Raw genomic sequence first — 21,786 nt, forward strand, 5'->3', positions numbered from 1 at the left:
AATATGCCAAGCTACCTTTCAGGGTGTGTTATATCCCTTAAAAGTGAAATTGGACTAAAATGAAAAAAAAAATAAGTATTGCATTATTTTGACCTCTTTGCGTACCTGCCAAGTTTCATCAAGGTTGTTTGTTTACACATGGGAATGTTCCCTGTTAGCTTGTGATGATGGGCTGATCTCCAGTGTAGCCCGAGGCCTAGGTTAGCTTGTATTATGTCACCTAGCTTGGGAGTTGGTGAAGCCAATGAATGTGTCTTGTAGAAACAGGTAATTAGTGTGAAATGTGTAACAATAAAATGGAATATATCAATGTTAGCAACATATTTAGTGAACATTTACACTTTTCAAATGTGTAGGAATAAAAGAAAAGAATATGTAATTACATAAAAACACTGGCTCTAATTATGGCTATGTTAAATATTGCTTTCTCTTTAGCATGAAGTGTGTTGTTATTGTCTTTATATTAAATAACTCAGTTGTCTCCATGTTTTATGTTGTCTTTAATAAGCAGTTTCATCTTTTCACGTTCACTTTTTTATATTGTTACAGTTGTTTAAATCAGATCTTACCTGTTTTATATTTTATTTAATAATAGTTTCATCTTCCAGCACTTCTCTCTTGTATTGTTACAGCTTGTTTTTAAACTGGATCACCCACATGGAACTAGTGAAGTTTTCATCAGCTGGCAACGAGGAAATGGTGTTTACCTGGCCACTACTGGCGCTGATCAGACAGTTGAAATATACAACAGACATGGGAAGAGAATAGAAAAAATAAGATTACAAGGGTAAAAACCAGCTTACTTCCATGAAGTGGCTATTCTCTGTAGATTGTTATTAAATAGGAATTTTGACTAGTGATTCTTTTTGCATACCCCACTCTTTTTCATCCCAGTGGCCTTCATGAATTTCAGATCTAGATAAATTGTTTCTGCAAAAAAAGTTATCCCTTGAAATAAATATGTAGATCTGATGTGTCAGTAAGTGGTTTGGTGATATTAAAGTATGTCATTCCTAAACAAATTTATTCAAAATCTGAGAGGAGAAGTGTTTATTATCATTAGCAACAGCTTGTTTGGAGGTAATGTACTCTAGGATGTTCACCTCCCTCTACTGATACTAATGAATGTTAAAGGACGGAGTGGATTTTAAATGGTTTACTGAACAGTGCTTCTGTATTATTCTAAGTTGTTCTTATTCTTACACTATCTGTTTCTTAAAATGTGAGCTGCATATAAAAACAAGTTGTCCTGATATATTTGTGAGTAAAGAAGTGGCTTAATATTAACAAAAATTTGTTAGGGAAGCTAGAGTGGGCTATAAGTGGAAGAAAGAAATTTATGTATGAAATACAATGTAGGCTTGTACAGTTTTGTTTCAAGGTCTCTGAATACAGATGTTTGCAGGAGAAACCATTTTTCTTACTTTTGTAAAGGCAAACTACACTCAGAACTAATGGAAATGTACCCCAGTTTATTTGACAGATTGACACATTAAGGAGGCAACGGTCTTGCCGCAGTGGTAACACCAGTTCCCCTCAGATCACCCAAATTAAGCACTGTTGGATGGGTGACCATCCGGTCTGTCCAGTGCTGTTGGCAAGTGGGGCGCACTCAGCCCTCGTGAGGCAAACTGAGGAGCTACTTGATTGCGGCTCTGGTCACAAAAACTGACAAGGGCCTTAAGTGAGCACCTGTAAATCATAGTGGAAACCAAATCAGTAGATTGACCAGTCGCGGTGCACTTCCACTGTGCCAACACTGGGGTACAGTTAAAACTGGCTCAGACCAGTCGTTGGTTGGCTTACATGCAGGATTCTGGTAGGCTTGGCCTCATCAAATTGTATTCCTGCTGACAAAATGCCGTCTGCTGAGTTCCATGAAGGCAGTAGACAGTATGTTGTGACAGTTACTCGGTTTTCATAGTGATGTCAGGTTGTGGTACCACTCATCCCATCTCAGCAGTGACCACCGTGGGGGGGGGGGGGGGGTGAGATGAAGAAGCAGGTGGTGTGTGGTCCAGCATAGTTGCTGGGGGAAGGAAGAGGCCTCGGCAACAACATGTGCAGGCAGCAGGTGTGGCATATCCAAGAGGGTGCTAGGGCAGGCATGAAGCCGTCTTGCTAGGCTGTGGCTTTGAATCGGGGTGACCCTGTAGTTTGCCAGAAAGCTAAAGAGGGAATTAGGTACAGTGTTGGTCACCTTTTTCTTATGAAGCTGTGTCTTGAATGTGCAAAGTGTTCTGCACAACTGTTGGAAACCAGCAGGTGAAATGGAGCAGTATAAAGATGTTGAATCATTTATTAGCACAAACTGTTCAACGTTATGGAAGATGAATGCCATCCTGTTGTCTGAAACCTAAGTGCACGGGATGCCTAGATGTTTTCCAAGTCCACTATAGTGCTGTCAGAATGGACCTGGGACGTGCAGAGCATGCCTACAAGAACAAAGTCTTATTCAAAGTCCGCTGTAGTACTGCCAGAAGGGACCTGGGACTTGCAGAACACAAAAGGGAAATGAGAAAAGGAATCAGTCACAATGAACTAAGAAGAGCCAAAAAATGGGCCTGCAAAATCTAGGTGGATGTACTCCCATGGATTCATAGCTTAGGGGCCAGATGGCAGAACAAGGAAGTGCAACTTAGTAGATCTCATAGGCGGAACATTGATGGACAAGGCGACAATGTCAAATTCAGTACTGGGCCAGAACAAATATTGTTGCAGCGAATTTTTAATCTGGGGCGTGCCCCAGTGGGTAGTGTGCTCCGGGAGCAGTGCTTGTGGATGAAGAGAGGGTAGATTCAAGATGCATTAGTGGTCCTCATCTGAGAGCCATAACCCCAAATACTTTCGTTTGGGTGAAATTGATTTTACCTTGGTCAATAGGGGTAAAAATTCTGCTGGGAGGTGTGTGTGGCCACCCAGATTAATAAAGTGAGTGATGTGGCATAACTTTGGGTCCTTGTAGAGGGGCTGTCACAGTGTCCTGTGATGTTAAGGGGAAAGTTGAAATGGTTGTATTCAGATCTGAATCAAGTTTGAATCACAACAGTTTGTGGTGGTCAAATGCTGGATGACATCCCATGGGAACTGGGACAGTACGTCCGTGTTAGTGTGTAACATTGCTGCGGGTGGTCCAGTCCCGTAAGCGATGCCTCGAACCAAAAGTAGTGAGCAACAATTATTGGTCTGTGACAAGGTGAATTTTCTGTCTATAAAGGAATAATTTAAATTTCTGGACTGTTTAAATGATAGCAAGGGCTTCCTGTTCTATTTGAGAGTAGAGATGCTGGGAGGTGGATAAAGTTTTAGAAGTATATGCTGTGAGGCACTCTGTGCCACCTGGGTATATGTGCCAGAGGTTTGTGCTTGTACCATGAGGAGACAAATTGGTTGCTACTACCAGTGATGGACTAGTTACATGTTGCCAAGCATGGTGTCTGCTTAAGGCAGTCTTTCAAAGTCTGGAAAGCTTGTTGAAAGTGAGGTGACCATTCAAAATGTATGCCTTGGCATAATGAATTGTTCAGGAGGTAAAAGATTTTAGCTAGGTTTGCAATGAAGTGGTGTTATGAGTTGATCCTAACCAGAAACACTTGTTAAGTCTTTCACATTCACGAGTGGCAGCATGTCATCAATGGCCATGACATTTTCTTCCATTGGTTGAAGTCCATTGCTCAAGCATTTGAATGCCATGTGTGTCGAGGATGATTGCATGAAAGAACACTTGCAGGGTTTGCATTTGATTCCTTGTGTTGCCAGCCTCTGGAACAGGACTTGATCTGTGCATGTGTGCGCTTGCATGAATGTTGTGTGTGTATGTGTATCTATCTTTACTGATGAAGGCTGTGGCCCAGAGCTAAATGTGAGTATCCTTTAATCGTGCCTGTCTGTGACTTCATGTGTCTACTTTCTGGTAAGTAGCAATCTATCTTTTTCTACATTGTTACTTCCATCAATAAAAAATACCACACCTCTGCTCTGTGTCTCTTCATGGTCCTGCTAGGAGTGACTGTGGGATTTTTGGACAAATGATGGTACAAGGGAATTTTGAAAAGTTCACAGAATCACCACCACATGTCAGCATTAGTACAATGAGACTCCTGCGTAATAACAGCTCATCTTTTTTTGGAGGGGAACATGTGATGTGTCAGTGTTCTGGGCAGTGTCTGTGGTATAGAAATCTTTCTGTCATTGGTCCCATGTAGTAATTTGAGAAAATGGAAGAAATCAAGATTTGAGCAGTGATTAAGTATTTTGTAAAGAAAGCTATGAAAGCAAAGGAAATTTATGTCAGTTTTGAGAACACATTCTGCTTCTTTTTATTCAGCTGTTACCAAGTGGACAAACAAGTTTAAATTTGACTGGGGCAAGTTAGATGATGATCCATATAGTGATTGGCTAACGTGTGCCACCAACCCAGCAAAAGTGGAGGATTGTCAGAGATGTCATCTGAATGGGGATACCACTTTTTAATAGTATAATTGGATAAGGGAAAATTATCTGCAAGATGGGTGTTGTGACTCTTAATGGAGAATCAGAAATGCATCAGAATGTAAATGTCCAGACAATGTTTGACCCATTTTTAGAGCAACTAAGAATTTTTTGTGACAGCTTGTGACCACAAATGAAACTTGAGCCCACTACTATATCCCAGACACAAAACAGCAGCCAAAGCAGTGGTACCATGTTGATTCACCACCACCAAAGAAAGCGCAGGAAATATGGTCTGACGGAAAGGTTTTGGCGTCAACTTTCTTGGATGCGAAAGGGATTCTGCCAGTAGATTATCTTCCCATTGGTCAAAAAATTGTGGAACAATGCTATACTAATCTCCTGGGCCAATTACAGCAAAAGATACAAGAAAAGAAGTCAGGTTTGGCATGGAAGAAATTCATCTCTCAATAAAACAAAGCATGCCAAAACACAAGTGTCTTTTCCATGGCAAAAATGCATGAACTAATATATGAATAATTGCCATATGCGGCTTACTCTCCTGACTTGGCTATATCAGACTCCTATCTTATCTCCACCTCAAAATTTTCCTCAGTAGATGGAGATTCTCTTAAAATGGAGAACTAATAGCTGAAGTTGATGTGCCTTTTGCGGGTCTGGATGAATCTAATTTTCAAGATAGGATCAAGGCTCTGGAACATCACTGAGCAGAGTGCATTAGTGAACAGGCAGAATACATTGAAAAACAGAAAAGTTTGATGGAAGTAAGTTGTTACTTTCTATTCTTTTTTGACAGCTTTTCAAACTACCCTCATACTGGAAACACTTCTGTGTGTCTACATGGGATATACTTCCTGAAGCTCATCCTTCTGGTAGTTGTCATGAATAGAATTTGCGTCAGTGCCATGGTTGCAGTCCTTAGTATTTAAGATGATTTCAGGTGATTGAAGTATCTGTTAAATTTTATATTTGTTACATGAGAAGGTATTATTTTTTGTTTACCTTCCTATTTTATAGTTGTAGAGTTGAGAAGTTTTACGTTTCAACTACATATCATTATTCCAATTAAATCATACGATGAATTCAAGTGCATAGCTTTTAGAGAGCAAGCTTTCATCAATGCAAGGCAACTATTATCCCTTTCATCAATCTAAAGAAAACTAAACTTCTCGTGAACAGACCATGAAGGCCCAATGGTACCGACCCGCCGCTGTGTCATCCTCAGCCCACAGGCATCACTGGATGCGGATATGGAGGGGCGTGGGGCCAGCACACTGCTCTCCCGGCCATATGTCAGTTTACAAGACCAGAGCCGCTACTCAGTCAAGTAGCTCCTCAGTTTGCCTCACAAGGCCAGAGTGCTCCCCGAATGCCAACAGTGCTCGGCAGACTCGTGGTCACCCATCCAAGTGCTAGCTCAGCCTGGCAGTGCTTAACTTCGGTGATCTAACAGGAACCGTTGTTACCACTGTTGCTAGGTCATTGGCCCTTTAATCAATCATGCAACATTAATGCATGTTTGATGTATTTCATAACCACATGTAGGTCACTAACAGCTATGGCTGCGTCATAGCCATGCTGCCCCTATGTTTAACCTTTGTATTTACCTTTACCTTACCACTTCCATCAGTACTGTTTACGCTGGAGGCATGCACACTTCTATGATGTCTATGGCATGGTAAGACATTCAAGGTTCTATTACACTTCTCTGTTGATGTTAAGCCATGCTAATGTGGTGTTTTTAGTTAGTTCCCATAATTACATATGAGTCAGAAATTGAAATAGTTTCATCCATCTTCCTATCACTTGAGGTGTGGCATGATCCAAGTGATTTTGATCATAAGCAACCACTTTTTGTGCACGATGGTTTAATCTTGACAATGAATGATGGGACTTGGCCCATTTACTTTACTGTAAATCAATTACTTTACTGTAATCAATGAGTACTTAGTTCTCGTTGATATGTTGTGCTTTATGGTAAGACATGTCTATTTTTAAAACCATTGTCACTCTTCAACATTTCAGCTTCTTGCACAGATCACCTGAAGTTGCATCTCCACTGATGCGAAATGGGTTGCGACTTTTTAATAAACGTTTTAATAGCCAGCACAGAAGATTTCATTCACTATCTCACAATGCAGTTACTTTACTGGTGCTTCTATGTCCTTGTTAAACCATCTCACTTACTTAAGTTTACGTGCCCTTGCTAGGAAGACTTTCAGTTTTACTCACTTACAACCAAGTCACTCAATCAGCAAATTTTCTTGTGGCAACTGAGCCCGAAGTGAACAATGACACCAAAGCAGACAATATTTTTGGGTGGACTCTTTCCACACTTTTGGATTTACAGTTCATTAAAAAGTACATGCCACACAATCCAAAGGACCATATGCCACCCTAAAGACAGTTTGTGATAATATACTCAAATCTTCTTACACGGGTTAAGGAAAGCAACTGATTTTGGAGCTCACATCACTCTTAAGGTGACAGCTACCCTACACTTCTTCAAAGCTCCCATGGTGCCGTCACTCATGAATGTGCATTAATACCTATTTCCCATCATCAGCAGGACACTCCATCAGCAGCAGTACACAAACCTAACAGCCCTTTCCCTTTGCAGTGATTTTAAAGCAATGATAAGTGATAAGTGCACAAGTTGAAGTGGAAACATACTTTCTTATCAACCCCTGATGAACTCTTTGCAAAAGTAGGCCACAGTGAAACTGGCACCACAGAGGTATATCTTCAAATTCCCGTGGATGCAGTATCGCTGGATTAAGCTGTTGCTCAATATGAAATATAGCCTCTACCATTACAATAAGTTATGTTTCAGAATCTTATCAGCCCCTGCTGTATTCCAGCATTTCACTGACCAGTTACAGGTGAGGCTCCAAAGGATCAAGTCCTGTTCCAGAGGCTAGCAAAACACACACACACACACACACACACACACACAAAAAGCAAGCACCCCTCATGCACACCCGACCGCCATCTCCAGCATCTCGTGCCTGAATGCCATTTCCATTGTTTGAAGTTAACAATATGATACATGGTACAATCTGGGCTGATTTTCATGCCCTCACAGGTAACCTGATAGTGAATGTAATTATGGCACACCTTGCACTGTTGAGTGGTTAGTGTGATTTGATAAGAGTGAGTGATAAGTGCATCATCTTAGCAAACAGTGGTCATAGGCAGTGAGTCAGGGACAACATAACAGTCAGATGTTACAAACTGAGATAAAAATGGGGTCTTGCACAGTCATTTCTATATCTGAATAGTGTGTGTAAAGAATTTTTGCTAACAAAAGGGCAACCTCACTGTAACTGGTTCCAGTCTGGATATTCATGCCAGAACAAAATATAGTTTTTGGCTTGAGTAAAGCACTGCAAGTCATTTTGCAAAACTGCGGTGTGCACTTGATGATCTTTACTAAAAATCAGGAAACTGTGAATTTGCCACAATACATGTTTATGTAAAATGATCCGTGAAATGGGAACAGCATACAGCATATAACTTTCAAGTTCACAGTTGAAGCAGTACATGGGTAGATGCACTCTCACATTAAAGTTATCATCATTTTAGGATAGCAGGATCTTAGAAGCAGTGTAGTAATGCAGTAAAAATTGTTCTCTTATGGGACTGTGCAATTGCAGTGGGGCTGTAGCCTGTCTAGTAAAGTTGGCTGACAAGTTTAAAAATACCTCAACAGACATTGGATTGGGACTGAGTTTCTATTGTAATCCTAACTGAATGATGGTGAAGGTTCATTCACATGCAATTTAGCCATATGTGTGCTAGAAAATGTAATTTGTAAAGCCTTTGCCAATGTTTGTGTGGTTGTAATATTTGCAAGTTTTCTCAGCACCAGTGAGAAGTTGTTGTTAATGATCTTTTCCAGAGTCTCTGATTTGCTGAGTATTGGTGAGTAATTGACTTCTGGATGTGTTAAACACACATTCTGCTGGAGAAGGGCACTTTGGGTGTTTTCAGTGAGCCATGTAGCTTGGTGGATGGCAGTATTCCAACATTCGTTATCATGGTGGTCCGACAGTCTGAACAGCTTTTGTAATGTGACCCTGCAAGCATGAAACTAAGATCTCTTTATCCTACTACTGGGGACGGCATTGGTAATATTGCGTAATTGTTCTGATGTTATTAATCCTGTAGGGGTCGGAGAATTTCTGTCTGACTAGAGCTTTGTAATTGGGTGCATCGTTAAACACTTGCCAGACTGTGTATTGAAGTTGACTTTCTTCGTCCTGAAAAAATTTCAGATTGATATTTATTTATTTATTTATTTATTTATTTATTGTTCCGTAGATCCAGTTAGTGAGTCAATCACAAGGATATGGAACGTGTCAAATTGTACAGGTTTCAATTTAAACTTACAATAAATACAAGGGCAATTCAATGGCAAATTGTACATAGTTTAAGTAAGACATACTATAAATACAGTAACAGATACAATATCGGCTAGATAACATAACTACCATTTGACAGAAAAAGGAGTTTCAAATAAAGGTTAAAGATAAGAGCACAAAGTTAAATCAGATATTAGGCCTACAAGAGTAAATACATGTACAGCCAATCTGTTGTTACAAAAAGTGCGCTAATGCCCAAATGCACAATAAAATCAATTGAACTACTTCTAGACACAATAAGTTTAGTGATGGTATACATTTTCTTTCAGGTATTCATCCACAGTATAATAAGATTTCTCTGTCATAACGGAGAACATACAGGAGATAGCTAATTATTCAAATAGTATGAGTGCAGAGGATGGCTGTATGTGGATTGGCAGTACATCCAGAATGTTAGGTTGCAAGAAGGCACCTCATAATGGTGTGTGGCCATAAAGTGAAGATGGAAATACCATTATGGTAGAAAATGACTAGGCTGTATCTGATCAATCAGTGATACTACTCTCGGCATCAGCAAGGATTACTGCGAGAGAAGCAAAGACAATGGGCTCATTATTTGCTGAATGGCAGGATGGCGTTTGTTAAAAATATGTAAACCTTTCAAAATGAAATAAAGAGTGGATGGATCCATTCAGAATACAATATTGGAGGAAAAACAGAATTTACCATTCTTTTGTATGAATATTTAATTTGCATGTAACTGTAGTATATAATACTAACTAAAAGTCAAAGGCAGGTGATGAAATATTGAGCTGGAGGGATACAGCAAAAGAGTGAAGGGGAGAGGGGAGGGGAGTTGCTGTTTTGGCAGAGATGTGAGACAGGCAACAATGGTATACATTACTACCTTGCTCCAGGGACTGAGTTACATGAATGAATTTTGCACCCTACAGAAGACACTGCCACAACAACTCAGATTCAGCGGCAGTGCTGCTACTTACTCACTGTAGAAAAACTTTATAAACTTGCACTTAACAAACCACAGAAAAATGTATGGTATAGGGGGAAACAGAATGTGCTTTACAAAAAATGAGTTTTCACCTCATAGTGTCAGTGCCATACTGTGAGTAGGAGGTTTGTCCCCAAGCTGTCTGAGAGGTGTCACAGCAGGGATACTTATGCGCATCTCCAGGATATGTGAGACACTCCTTGTGTTCTGGGGTATCAGGATAAGTGTAAGATTGTAGTCAAGGTTGCAGTATACAGCACTTGGGGTAGGGTTGTCTGTTCCTCCCGACTGTTTGGAGTAGCTTGCAGTGAACTGCACCAGGCATGGATGTAAGTGGAAGACCAGCAGTTTCTGTCCCTGGTATGGCCATAACTTAGGATTCTCGGCAAGCATATGGCCTTGGTATCTGTGTACGACTGTTCGGTCCAAAGGTGAAATCGCTAGAACACATGTTTATCTGGTTCCTGCACAGGTCCTATGGAGTGGTTATTTGTCGAGGCAACTTTCAACCCCTTTGGAGGTGTGCAAATCAGTTACTAGATCTCCTGGGGCCTATTCTATATTGTTCATACCAACGTAGGTTAGTCTCGGTGATGATGTCATTTTTGGTTCTTTATCTGAATTTCCTATTCGGTAAGCTTCTGAGACTTGTTACCGAATGGTCCTCCTGCCGATTTTTTGACTACTGTACCTTGAGGTTTTGGATTTCATTGTGGCCCTGTCGTTCGGTTAGCTGTGGTTTGTTTACATCTATAATTTGTTATTTTATACATATTGAGCGGTTTTAGCTTTGGATTTAGTGATTGTGTTACTAAAGAATCACCATAGGATGTGTCCGGTTGGAAAGTGAGTTTATAATAGACTATTTTCCTTTGTTAAAAATGTGGTTAGGTTAAGTTGTTATTGTGAATGATTACAACATAAAAAAAGAATAGTTTTCAGTCAATATTCTCTCAAAATACTTGTTATTTTTATGCAATTAAGAGTTTAAAGATAATTAAATATCAAGTCATAGACTCTGCTTACATATATTACATGAGTGTTAGCTGAAATTACTAATTGACTTCGCATACTCTTTTCCGCAAATGGTTTACTTATTAATCCCCGAAACACATGTAAAACTTTTAAGTAACAATGCAAAGAAATTTTGTGAAGTCTGATATAGGAAACCTTCCAAAATGTCGTGCATTTATGGCTTACGCCTGCATCATTCGGAAACGAAGTCAGCCTGCGTCTTTCTCGAATGGCATTACATATAATAAAGTGCTAACAGCATGGAAGTTGTAGTAGGGAAGTTGGTAAGGCAATGAACTGGTGTGGCAAAGGGCGTAGGTTTGTATACTACCCTGTGCGAAAAAATATATATTTTTTCCATCTTCATGTTTGCAACACATTCTAAAACTTCATTAATCGTCAAAGTTAAGCATTTTTCTGAAATATTCGTTGTAATTTACACGTAAGAGCACTCTGATTTCGTGACTTCCATATGTTTAAGAAATAGATGTAATTACTGTGTGAAATAACTGACGGTGACATTTATAATACTTCTTGTCACAAATAATTCACCATTTTTTTTTCGGAATACATAGCAATTTCCGGTAGTGTGATCAGACAGGAATCTAAGAGCACAGCTTAAATTACTGCGAATGAAACAAGCAGCAGTCGTTTTTGTACTCTAGTTTGTCACAAGTAGGCCTATTTATCTGCAATCAAATCCTTAACAACAGTAGACAGAGATGAATGGTTCCCGCCACAATATTTTCACACTGTACCACCATATATGAAACATTTTGATTCATCAGATGCATGTTACAAACTACAATGAACTTCTATAGCTGCACTCGCCACACACTCTCAAACAGGTGATTTTTTAAAATTTTGTTTTTATGAACCAAATCGTTGATGTATCATATAGGGACATAGGCTACTTCATCATTTGGATCGAGCTACAACCACATTCTGTGCATCATCTTATTCTTTGGCACTCTCTGAAACAATTTTTCGGGCTCATAGAGATGTGTTCCGTCTGTGCAGCTAATTGAAGGCAGTTTATTACCATAGGTATTTCGCTTCTTTTATTTGTGAAGCATGATCAAGTATAAATGGGGCAAAACACGTGGCAATAAACAAACAGCCTTTTGTTGGTTTCGTAGGCGGAATGTACCTCCATGAATTTTGAAGCAACTAAGGAATGAAGGAAAAAATGACGAATTTTTCGGGTGTTTATATAGATGTATTTGTACAATGCGGTACTATACTCCATTCCTAACTCATACTCTGAAATGTAAAATCCAAAACAAGATGTCAACATGAATGAGAATAAAATGACATAACGCGAGATTTATGACCGTTTCCAGAACACAGTCAATATTCTATCGTTATCATGCATTCATGGAAGCCCATGGTTAGTGAAATTTGATCAGTATTACGTATAATACTCTAACCACACTTTTCGGTACTGTGAAGAATGGCACGCCTGTGTCGGCTGCTAGCCACTTCAAGTTCGTGACGCTGCAGTGCGCATGTGCAGATTGGGCAGACTGCTCTCATTGGTTGGCCTTAGGAGAACTGACAACAGTGTTTCGGTTTGCTAGGAACATTCAGCATCACTTTCGATATGCTTTCTGAATAATGTTGGGGTTCTTTTTCGAAAACAAGACCGTTTGCTGCGCTTGTGTACCGAACTGATTTGCCAAAACGGCAGATTTGGCATGGTGGTCATATCTAAGATTTCCTTACTGTAGCCAAATGGCTCATTGTCGAAGTAGTGATGTGATGAATGGTTTAAAGAGATTCCTCCTGTCCCTATCTTCTGTCTAGTGAACCACAGGGGAAAAGACAGGTTAGGAGACTAATAGAAGATAAGCATATCCACAGGAGAAAAGGGGAGGCAGAACACTGAAAAAGGTGACATGGTCACATTGGCCAAAAGGGAATCTGGTTCCTATTTGAGAAACTGGCAGTGGAGGCAATACAAGCAGGGTCCCTCTAAGCAGGAAAATAGCTTTTGATATGTGAAAATCATTGTAATTGTGTTAATGTTCCAATCTACCCCTCAGACCTTGAAAATCTGAGAGAGGCCCTAGTGGAAGTGTTGTGCCAGTTCATACCTATGCCTGCAGCAGGTTTCCAAGGTGAAGTGCCTGCAGTCAATAGAATAATGTAGGTAAGGGAAATCAGAAAATTTGTGAAATGAAAGAAGTTAGCAAAGTTAATGATAGATAAGAAAGATAGCTGGTGACAGAGTAAATTGTTGCATGAAAACTAAAACGAAGGAATGTTATGACCCATTGGAACTCTCCAGGATGCTAGTCGAGACTCACAAGGTATGGGTTTCTGGAGGATAATCTCAAATTCATTGATGAAAGAGCACAATAGTTTTAGCAAAACACAGTTTGAAGAAACGGGGTTCAGTCTTCCTATTGTAGGCTGCATATTGCGTGCTTGGAATGCAAAGTGCCAGAAGCAGAAACTTTTTACACTGTTTAATCCATTTTGTGTTACCATGTCTATGTTGCAAGGAGAACTGACAAGAATCACAGCTGATGGGGGTGTCAGATAATAACTCAGCATTCACAGGTGATGTGAGTCGCAAAATCTGATATGATCCTAATATAATCCTGTCACTCCATTGATCAGGTGGTAAAATTGCACCTTTATTGCTCCACATTGGCTTGTGTTTTTAAGTCACATTGCTAACTTCTGAGTCAATACCTGCTGATAATTTTCCTAATTCGAATGATGACCTCATGCTGTTGCCCATACACAACCTTGTATGGAGTACATTCAGTCCACTCGCAGAATCAACTGTTGTAGGCAGATATAACATATGGCAAATACCAATCCCAGTCATTGTGGGTTTTATTGACGTAATAAGAAAGCATCTTAGTTATGGTTCTGTATACACACTCCACCCTTCCATTCGCTTTAGGATGAAAAGGTGTTATACTCAATTTCTTCATTCTGAGAAGTTTAAAAACTTGAATGAATAATGAAGACAGGAAATTTGTCCCTTGATCAGTAAGTATCATGCAGAACTTCCAAAAGGTTTTGCTTTTGCCACAGTTGCTGCTGTTATGTCGGCAATTGGGACAAAGACTAGGAATGTGAGAAGTGATCAGTAATAAGTATTTATTTTCTGTGTTTGCAGAAATGGTCCTGTGATGTCCGAAGCTACTATTTAAAACAGTCTGGATGCTTCAGGTAGTGTTTGCAGAGGAATTTTAGGCTTAGTCTCCTGTACACAATATGCATGTAGAATACAGCTGCAGATACTATTGTCACTGTTGTACTGTTGCTGTTCCTTTTTAGTCCATTGGCAGTTTGGTGGAGATTGCTGGGCTTATGATGGACTTTGTAATTGTACTTGCTAAGTTTTAGGGCTCATCGTCGCAATGTACTATTTGGGTCTTTTAAATTTAGAACCCATAGTAGTGCAGCATGTTCAGTGACTACTGTAGAATTTACACAAGATACCAGACCACTGGGTAGTTAGCACACTGGACTCGCATTCATTAGGACAATGGTTCCAATTTATGTCTTACCATCCAGATTGAGGTTTTCCGTGATTTCTCTAAATCCCACCAGGTGAATGCCATGATGGCTCCTTTGAAAGGGCACATCCAGTTTTCTTCCCCAATCCTTGGAATCATTATGATACTGTGCTGCATCTCTACTGACCTTGATGCTGACGGGATGTTAAACCATAATCTTCATCATTTTTTAACAAAACACCAGATCTAGCAGCTCTCTGTTGATGTAGAGGAACAGCTTAAAGTCAGGGTCCAATGCTGAAATCTAAATGTGTGCCAATACCTACAGTCAGTACTTCTGCCATGTCAGCAGCTGCATCCATCGCTGGGACAGTGACAAGCTTTTCAGGTCATTTTGACGGCAATTGGTGGTCCGTGTGCATGACTCCAATTGTGAGAGGCTTGCCTTATCTTGTATAAAAAAGTCGTTTGGTCAGATCGGAACATCAGTATAGCTGAGCTTCGAATTGGTGTCTATTGTGTACTGACTGCCTCTGTGAGGTGTGCTGAAGGTTGTCGCTGGATGAGGCGAGGGCTGAGCTGTTGCCTTCATAGTCACTGAACCATGGGGTGCCTGACACACATCTCAGCTGGGCAGGACACAGCCATCCCGTCTGGGGCGGCACCTACCACCGAGCTTGTAACATTACTTCTCACCACTGTGGACCATGAGGACGAAGTCTGGACATGAACATGGAACATGGACACCATGGGTTGATGCCGGGCTGTGCCTCTGGACTGAGATGTACATATATAATTACTGTAGCTTGTTGGAGCAATAAAGAATTTAAATGCGTATCCTCTGCCCTGCTGCAGCCATCTTCAACTCTGATGGACTTCTGTAGCCCTTGCTGACCCATTGAACCCACAGTGCCCAGGTGGGAGAGTCATCACCATACTAACCACTAGAAACACGGTTCTTCAATCCCCTGTATCAGCCATTTCACCTCTGACCCATTACATTTTGGCACCCTACGGGGGCCGCCACCAACCCACTGCATTTTGGTACCCGGAATGGGGCGTGTGTGAGTACCTACTTGCTGCACCACTACATTTTTGTGAAAGCAGTGAGATTGGCAAAGGCATTATGGTCATCGGCAATGCAATGAAGCAGCGGCAAGAATATGTTGGGGAGGTATAGGCAGGTGTAAGTAGGTTGTGTAAGTGGAAGATGAGTGTAGACAAATTAAATGTTGTCATGCAAGTTATAAGTTCGGGATTTCTCCAAGGGTCTGTGTTGGTAAATATGCAATTTGACATCTACAAAGTGCTTGCGTCATGTAAGGAGCTTTCCTCTGCTCTTTCGATTTCTGCGCTGTACTCCTACTGCAGCTTCTATTTTCTAGTAATATAGTTGTAAACTGCGGAATAGTGCTGCAAGTCATTAGCTCTGACTTTATCAATTAAACTGCTCCAGGTTTATGGATAAATAGTGCAAATGATAGCAGAAAATCTGCCTAGGATAGCTGTCAGAATCAGTGTAAGGGGGGAGGTGCTGGGTACTGGGAAGTTTCATAGAGGATCATAGGTATACTAAGAAAGACAGGTTGCAGGTGGGAAAGCCCCTGTGGTTAAATAAGTCAGTAATATCAAGCAACTCATTCAGCACAGTACTCCGGATTGTGAGTTAGACTTTGAGGTTTATTATGAAGTACTGAGAATTTATAGTGCAGATGGTGGGAGTTATGAAAAAGGAGGATTATCTACTACTGTTGAGTGACACTGAGGGCTACAGGTTGTTGCTAGGAAAGCAGGATTGCAGGGGTCAGGGCACAATTCAGTGGAATGATCTCTCATGGTGAGAGCTGCTGTTTAAGCTTTAAGTGACAGATCTTTGGTTCTTTTAGCATGACTGTAGTGACTCTACCATGCATTACCTACTCCTTGTAAATAGTTAACATTTAAGTTCTTTGTGATGAATTGCTGTGCTTGTACTTCAAGTAGCTGACTTTGAAACATAATGATAACAAGTAATCGGTTAAAAAATTGCTTCGTAATGTTGTAGAAGGCCTCCGAGATCCCCACACTCCTTACCTTATAGGAGGGTTTAACGCTGCTGCCAAATGGATAGGTGTCGTGGACTGCAAGTGTTTTGTGGAGTAACTTTGCTTAGAGACTCAGTGGGATAGCATACAAAATTTTAAACGAAGCTGTGAGTGGACAGTGAAAAGTGGGCCAAAGCGTGAATGATGTGAACCAGCATAATCAGTGGAGTCAAGTGTAGTAACATATATCAGCTATACTAGTGTTTGTGTCACAGAATTTTGTGCATAGTGTGCAGAACCAGGCAGTGACTAGTACTTTATAAACTATAAAGACATTTGTCATTTGTAATTGTGATTGAGTATCTAGTATGAGGAAGGTAGGACACTGAAAGTAGTGTAAACATAAATATGGGAGCGAATAGTACAGATGTAATATAGCCATCTTAGAACTAATATAAATTGTAGGAACACCTCCTTTGTTGCAGTCAGACTCAAGAATTCAGAGGGCTGAATAACTCGGGAAAGGTTAGTGTGTCGCAGCACAGGTACAAGATGAGGTCTGATGCTGAAATTCAAACGCTTGCAGACACCCACAGTCAGTAATTACGCTATGTACTGTTGTAATCGTCTCTTTCTAGCTATTTTGTAAAATAATGCTCGCTAACTACAGTGGAACGGAAATTAAATTTTGCTTTGCGACACTCAGAACACTAATATATGATGTCCTGTTGACTGTTGGTCACCACTTGTAACCCATCCAGCACCCTCTGGTGTGTTAAATATGAGCTGTGTAATCAAATTAATTGTTTATGTGTAGTTTGTCAAGCTTATAATTCATGACGTATAATTCATGACGTAATTATCCGGGCTGTTATGCCGTGGTCGGTTGATGAATTCTGTGTCGATTCCCAACGTTTTGTCTCTGACTGCGGGAGACATCTTCAAGCGAGTCCGTAGCTCAATGGAAGGTCCAACACACCCACTGGCTCGCTACTGACTGCCGCTAAATTCTAAGTCCGCGCGCTCCCACGCCGCGGCGTGACGTCACGTGTTTTGAAAACGTCAGTGCAATTGGCTGCTGTCCGTCGCCGTCGACCGCCGTAGCCATCACGCAGTAGTGGACGGGTGGTACACATCTTCTTTAACACCGGCATCCATATACCATTTAATTTCACACCCTCCTCCTTTCGGTTGAAATTATTTGGGTGTTTAGCGATTTCGATTGCCTCCCTGTAGAGCCTTTCGTAATATCCGCTTGTGGCCGCTAGTACTTGCGTCTCCTCGAAATGAATATTGTGGTTCCCTGGCTGGAGAGCATGCTCCGCAACAGCTGATCACTCCATTTCTCCTCTTCTACAATTTCCCTTATGCTCTTCCAAACGTTTAGAAACAGTTCTTTTAGTGGTACCCACATAAACATCACCACAGCTGCATGGGATCCTATACACTCCAGCTTTTTCCAGTGGTTTGCGAGCGTCCTTGGCAGGCTTAAGGTATTCCTGTATCTTCCTGGTGGGCTTGTAAATTACGGTAATATTCCGCTTCGTCAAGATCCTCCCTATTCTTTCCGTTACATTTTTAACAAATGGCAGGAAAACCTTAAATTTTGCAGTAGTCTGTATGTCAGTATGATTTCTGCGTGGCTGCCTCAACGCACGTTTTACTTCGGCGGACGAATATCCGTTCTTCATTAGTGCATTGTGGAGATGTTCCATCTCAGCGTCGAGCAACTCAGGTTCACAAATATTTCTAGCTCTGTCCACTAATGTCTTGATAACACCCCACTTCTGTTGTGGGTGGTGGTTCGAATCCCGGTGCAAATAACGGTCCGTGTGCGTGGGTTTGCGGTATACTGAGTGGCCCAAACTACCATTTTCGTTTCTAAAAACAAGCACATTGAGGAAATGTAACTTGCCGTCTACCTCCTCCTCTATTGTAAACTGAATTCTCGAGTTTATACTGTTCAGATGTTCGTGGAACCGGCTTAGTTCCTCCCTACCATGTCTCCACAGCACAAATGTGTCATCCACGTATCGGAACCATACATTTGGTTTTTTGCTGGCAGTACCTAAGGCCCGTTCTTCGAATTTCTCCATAAAGAAGTTTGCAACTACGGGACTTAGGGGGCTTCCCATAGCCACGCCATCCGTTTGCTCATAAAACTGTTCATTCCACTTGAAGTATGTGGTCGTCAAACAACATTTAAACAATTCTGAAATATCGGCAGGAAAAATTCGATCCAGCTGTTCCAATACATCATTAAGTGGAACCATGGTAAACAGCGATACCACATCGAAGCTGACCAATATGTCCTCCGGCTGGACCACTATGCCATTCAATCTGCTGATGAAATGTGTCGAATTCTTTATATAAGAGTCCAAACGGCCCACATGTGGTTTTAGCGGCATAGCCAAACCTTGGCTAATGAGTAGGTGGGCGAACCAATGGCACTTAGTATCGGTCTTAACGGCACATTTTCTTTATGAATTTTGGGCAATCCATAAAGCCTCGGTGGTAGCGCAACCGAATTGTAGAGACCTTTCTGTACAATCTCTTCAATGGAGGACTTTTTTATTAACCGCGACACAGTTCTGAGAACGTTGTTAGTGGGGTCCTTATTCAGCTTCCTATATGCTTGCGGATCCAGTAGATCAGTAATTTTACTCCGATAGTCGGCCACATCCATAGCCACCGTTGCGCTTCCTTTGTCAGCTAGGAGAACCAAAATACTATCGTCGTCATTCAGGAGTTTTAAACCTCTTCTCTCACCCACAGTTATATTACTTTTCGGCGGTTTTGCATTGGCTAATATTCTTACTGTTTCTATACGGATTTCTTCAGCTGTTACAGAATCCACACTGCGAATTCCTGCTTCTACACTGGCTATAATTTCTTCCGTGGGCGATCGACGGCGACGGACAGCGGCCAATTGCACTGACGTTTTCAGAACACGTGACGTCGCGCCGCGGCGTGGGAGCGAGCGGACACTAAATTTAGCGGCAGTCAGTAGTGAGCCAGTGGGTGTGTTGGACCTTCCATTGACCTACGGACCTCCTTGAAGATGTCTCCCGCAGTCGGAGACAAAACGTTGGGAATCGACACAGAATTCATCAACAGACCACGGCATAACAGCCCGGATAATTATAATGGACATGATATTTCCGGCCGTGAAAGTCTACATTTTAGTATCAGACGCCTCTACGGGGAGATGTCAAGAGAAGTGCGACGCCTGGAAGGACTCCAGAAGAAGAGAGTGCAGCTTTTGTGTCCCCTCACATTCCTGTCTCGTGGCAGAGCCGTCGGCGTTATACCGAAGTTTCTGAAGATAAAGCGACTGTTCTGTTCAGGAAGTGCACAATGCATTTTCAAACGGACTGAGGAGGCCTTACGAGAGCGCATTCAGCAGACCCGACGGGACTTGGCAAGCACAAATTGTAAGTTAATGTCTCTCCATATTACGATCAGTAATAAACTGTGCATCGGTGACTGGGATAAAATTGATAGACTACTGCATGGCATGATACCATGGGGAAGCGTATGTTGACAACATCTAGTAGACAGAAGAAGAAGTTTGATAATTTCTACCTAATCAGACTGTTCGGCATTTAGACGTTTCCCGGACCGTTATCAATTTGTCCAAACGTTCGTTATCTGACGATGAGACATCTGTGCTTGCCAAGGGATGAAATTTTGCTGTTAGTCTGCGTTTTGTGCCCACGGAAGAAATTATAGCCAGTGTAGAAGCAGGAATTCGCAGTGTGGATTCTGTAACAGCTGAAGAAATCCGTATAGAAACAGTAAGAATATTAGCCAATGCAAAACCGCCGAAAAGTAATATAACCGTGGGTGAGAGAAGAGCTTTAAAACTCCTGAATGACGACGATAGTATTTTGGTTCTCCCAGCTGACAAAGGAAGCGCAACGGTGGTTATGGATGTGGCCGACTATCGGAGTAAAATTACTGATCTACTGGATCCGCAAGCATATAGGAAGCTGAATATGGACCCCACTAACAACATCCTCAGAACTGTGTCGCGGTTAATAAAAAAGTCCTCCATTGAAGAGATTGTACAGAAAGTTCTCTACAATTCGGTTGCGCTACCACCGAGGCTTTATGGATTGCTCAAAATTCATAAAGAAAACGTGCCGTTAAGACCGATACTAAGTGCCATTGGTTCGCCCACCTACTCGTTAGCCAAGTTTTTGACTACGCTGCTAAAACCACATGTGGGCCGTTCGGACTCTTGTATAAAAAATTCGACACATTTCATCAGCAGATTGAATGGCATAGTGGTCCAGCCGGAGGACATATTGGTCAGCTTCGATGTGGTATCGCTGTTTACCATGGTTCCACTTAATGATGTATTGGAACAGCTGGGTTGAATTTTTCCTGCCGATATTTCAGAACTGTTTAAGTGTTGTTTGACGACCACATACTTCAAGTGGAATGAACAGTTTTATGAGCAAACGGATGGCATGGCTATGGGAAGCCCCCTAAGTCCCGTGATTGCAAACTTCTTTATGGAGAAATTCGAAGAACAGGCCTTAGGTAGTGCCAGCAAAAAACCAAATGTATGGTCCCGATACGTGGATGACATGTTTGTGCTGTGGAGACATGGTAGGGAGGAACTAAGCCGATTCCACGAACGTCTGAACAGTATAAACTCGAGAATTACAATGGAGGAGGAGGTAGACGGCAAGTTACATTTCCTCGATGTGCTTGTTTTTAGAAATGAAAATGGTAGTTTGGGCCACTCAGTATACCGCAAACCCACGCACACGGACCGTTATTTGCACTGGGATTCGAACCACCACCCACAACAGAAGCGGGGTGTTATCAAGACGTTAGCGGACAGAGCTAGAAATATTTGTGAACCTGAGTTGCTCGACGCTGAGATGGAACATCTCCACAATGCACTAATGAAGAACGGCCATTCGTCCGCCGAAGTAAAACGTGTGTTGAGGCAGCCACGCAGAAATCATACTGATGTACAGACTACTGCAAAATTTAAGGTTTTCCTGCCATTTGTTAAAAATGTAACGGAAAGAATAGTGAGGATCTTGATGAAGCGGAATATTACCGTAATTTACAAGCCCACCAGGAAGATACAGGAATACCTTAAGCCTGCCAAGGACGCTCGCAAACCACTGGAGAAAGCTGGAGTGTATAGGATCCCATGCAGCTGTGGTGATGTTTATGTGGGTACCACTAAAAGAACTGTTTCTAAACGTTTGGAAGAGCATAAGGGAAATTGTAGAAGAGGAGAAATGGAGCGATCAGCTGTTGCGGAGCATGCTTTCCAACCAGGGAACCACAATATTCGTTTCGAGGAGACGCAAGTACTAGCGGCCACAAGCGGATATTACAAAAGGCTCTACAGGGAGGCAATTGAAATCGCTAAACACCCAAATAATTTCAACCGAAAGGAGGAGGGTGTGAAATTA

General features: G+C 41.5%; 1 protein-coding gene across 1 annotated transcript in view; it reads left to right on the plus strand.

Annotated features, from left to right (window-relative positions):
* The window catches only part of LOC124606815 (WD repeat-containing protein 19), a 303,209-nt gene that overhangs the window by 19,556 nt on the left and 261,867 nt on the right, over nt 1-21,786 (plus strand). Inside the window, exon 2 of the mRNA XM_047138882.1 lies at nt 633-787. Within this exon, the coding sequence (XP_046994838.1) occupies nt 633-787 (155 nt within the window). The remainder of the gene's footprint in view (nt 1-632; nt 788-21,786) is intronic.

Source organism: Schistocerca americana, chromosome 3, assembly GCF_021461395.2.
Source record: "Schistocerca americana isolate TAMUIC-IGC-003095 chromosome 3, iqSchAmer2.1, whole genome shotgun sequence".
Classification (NCBI taxonomy): Eukaryota; Metazoa; Arthropoda; class Insecta; order Orthoptera; family Acrididae; genus Schistocerca; species Schistocerca americana.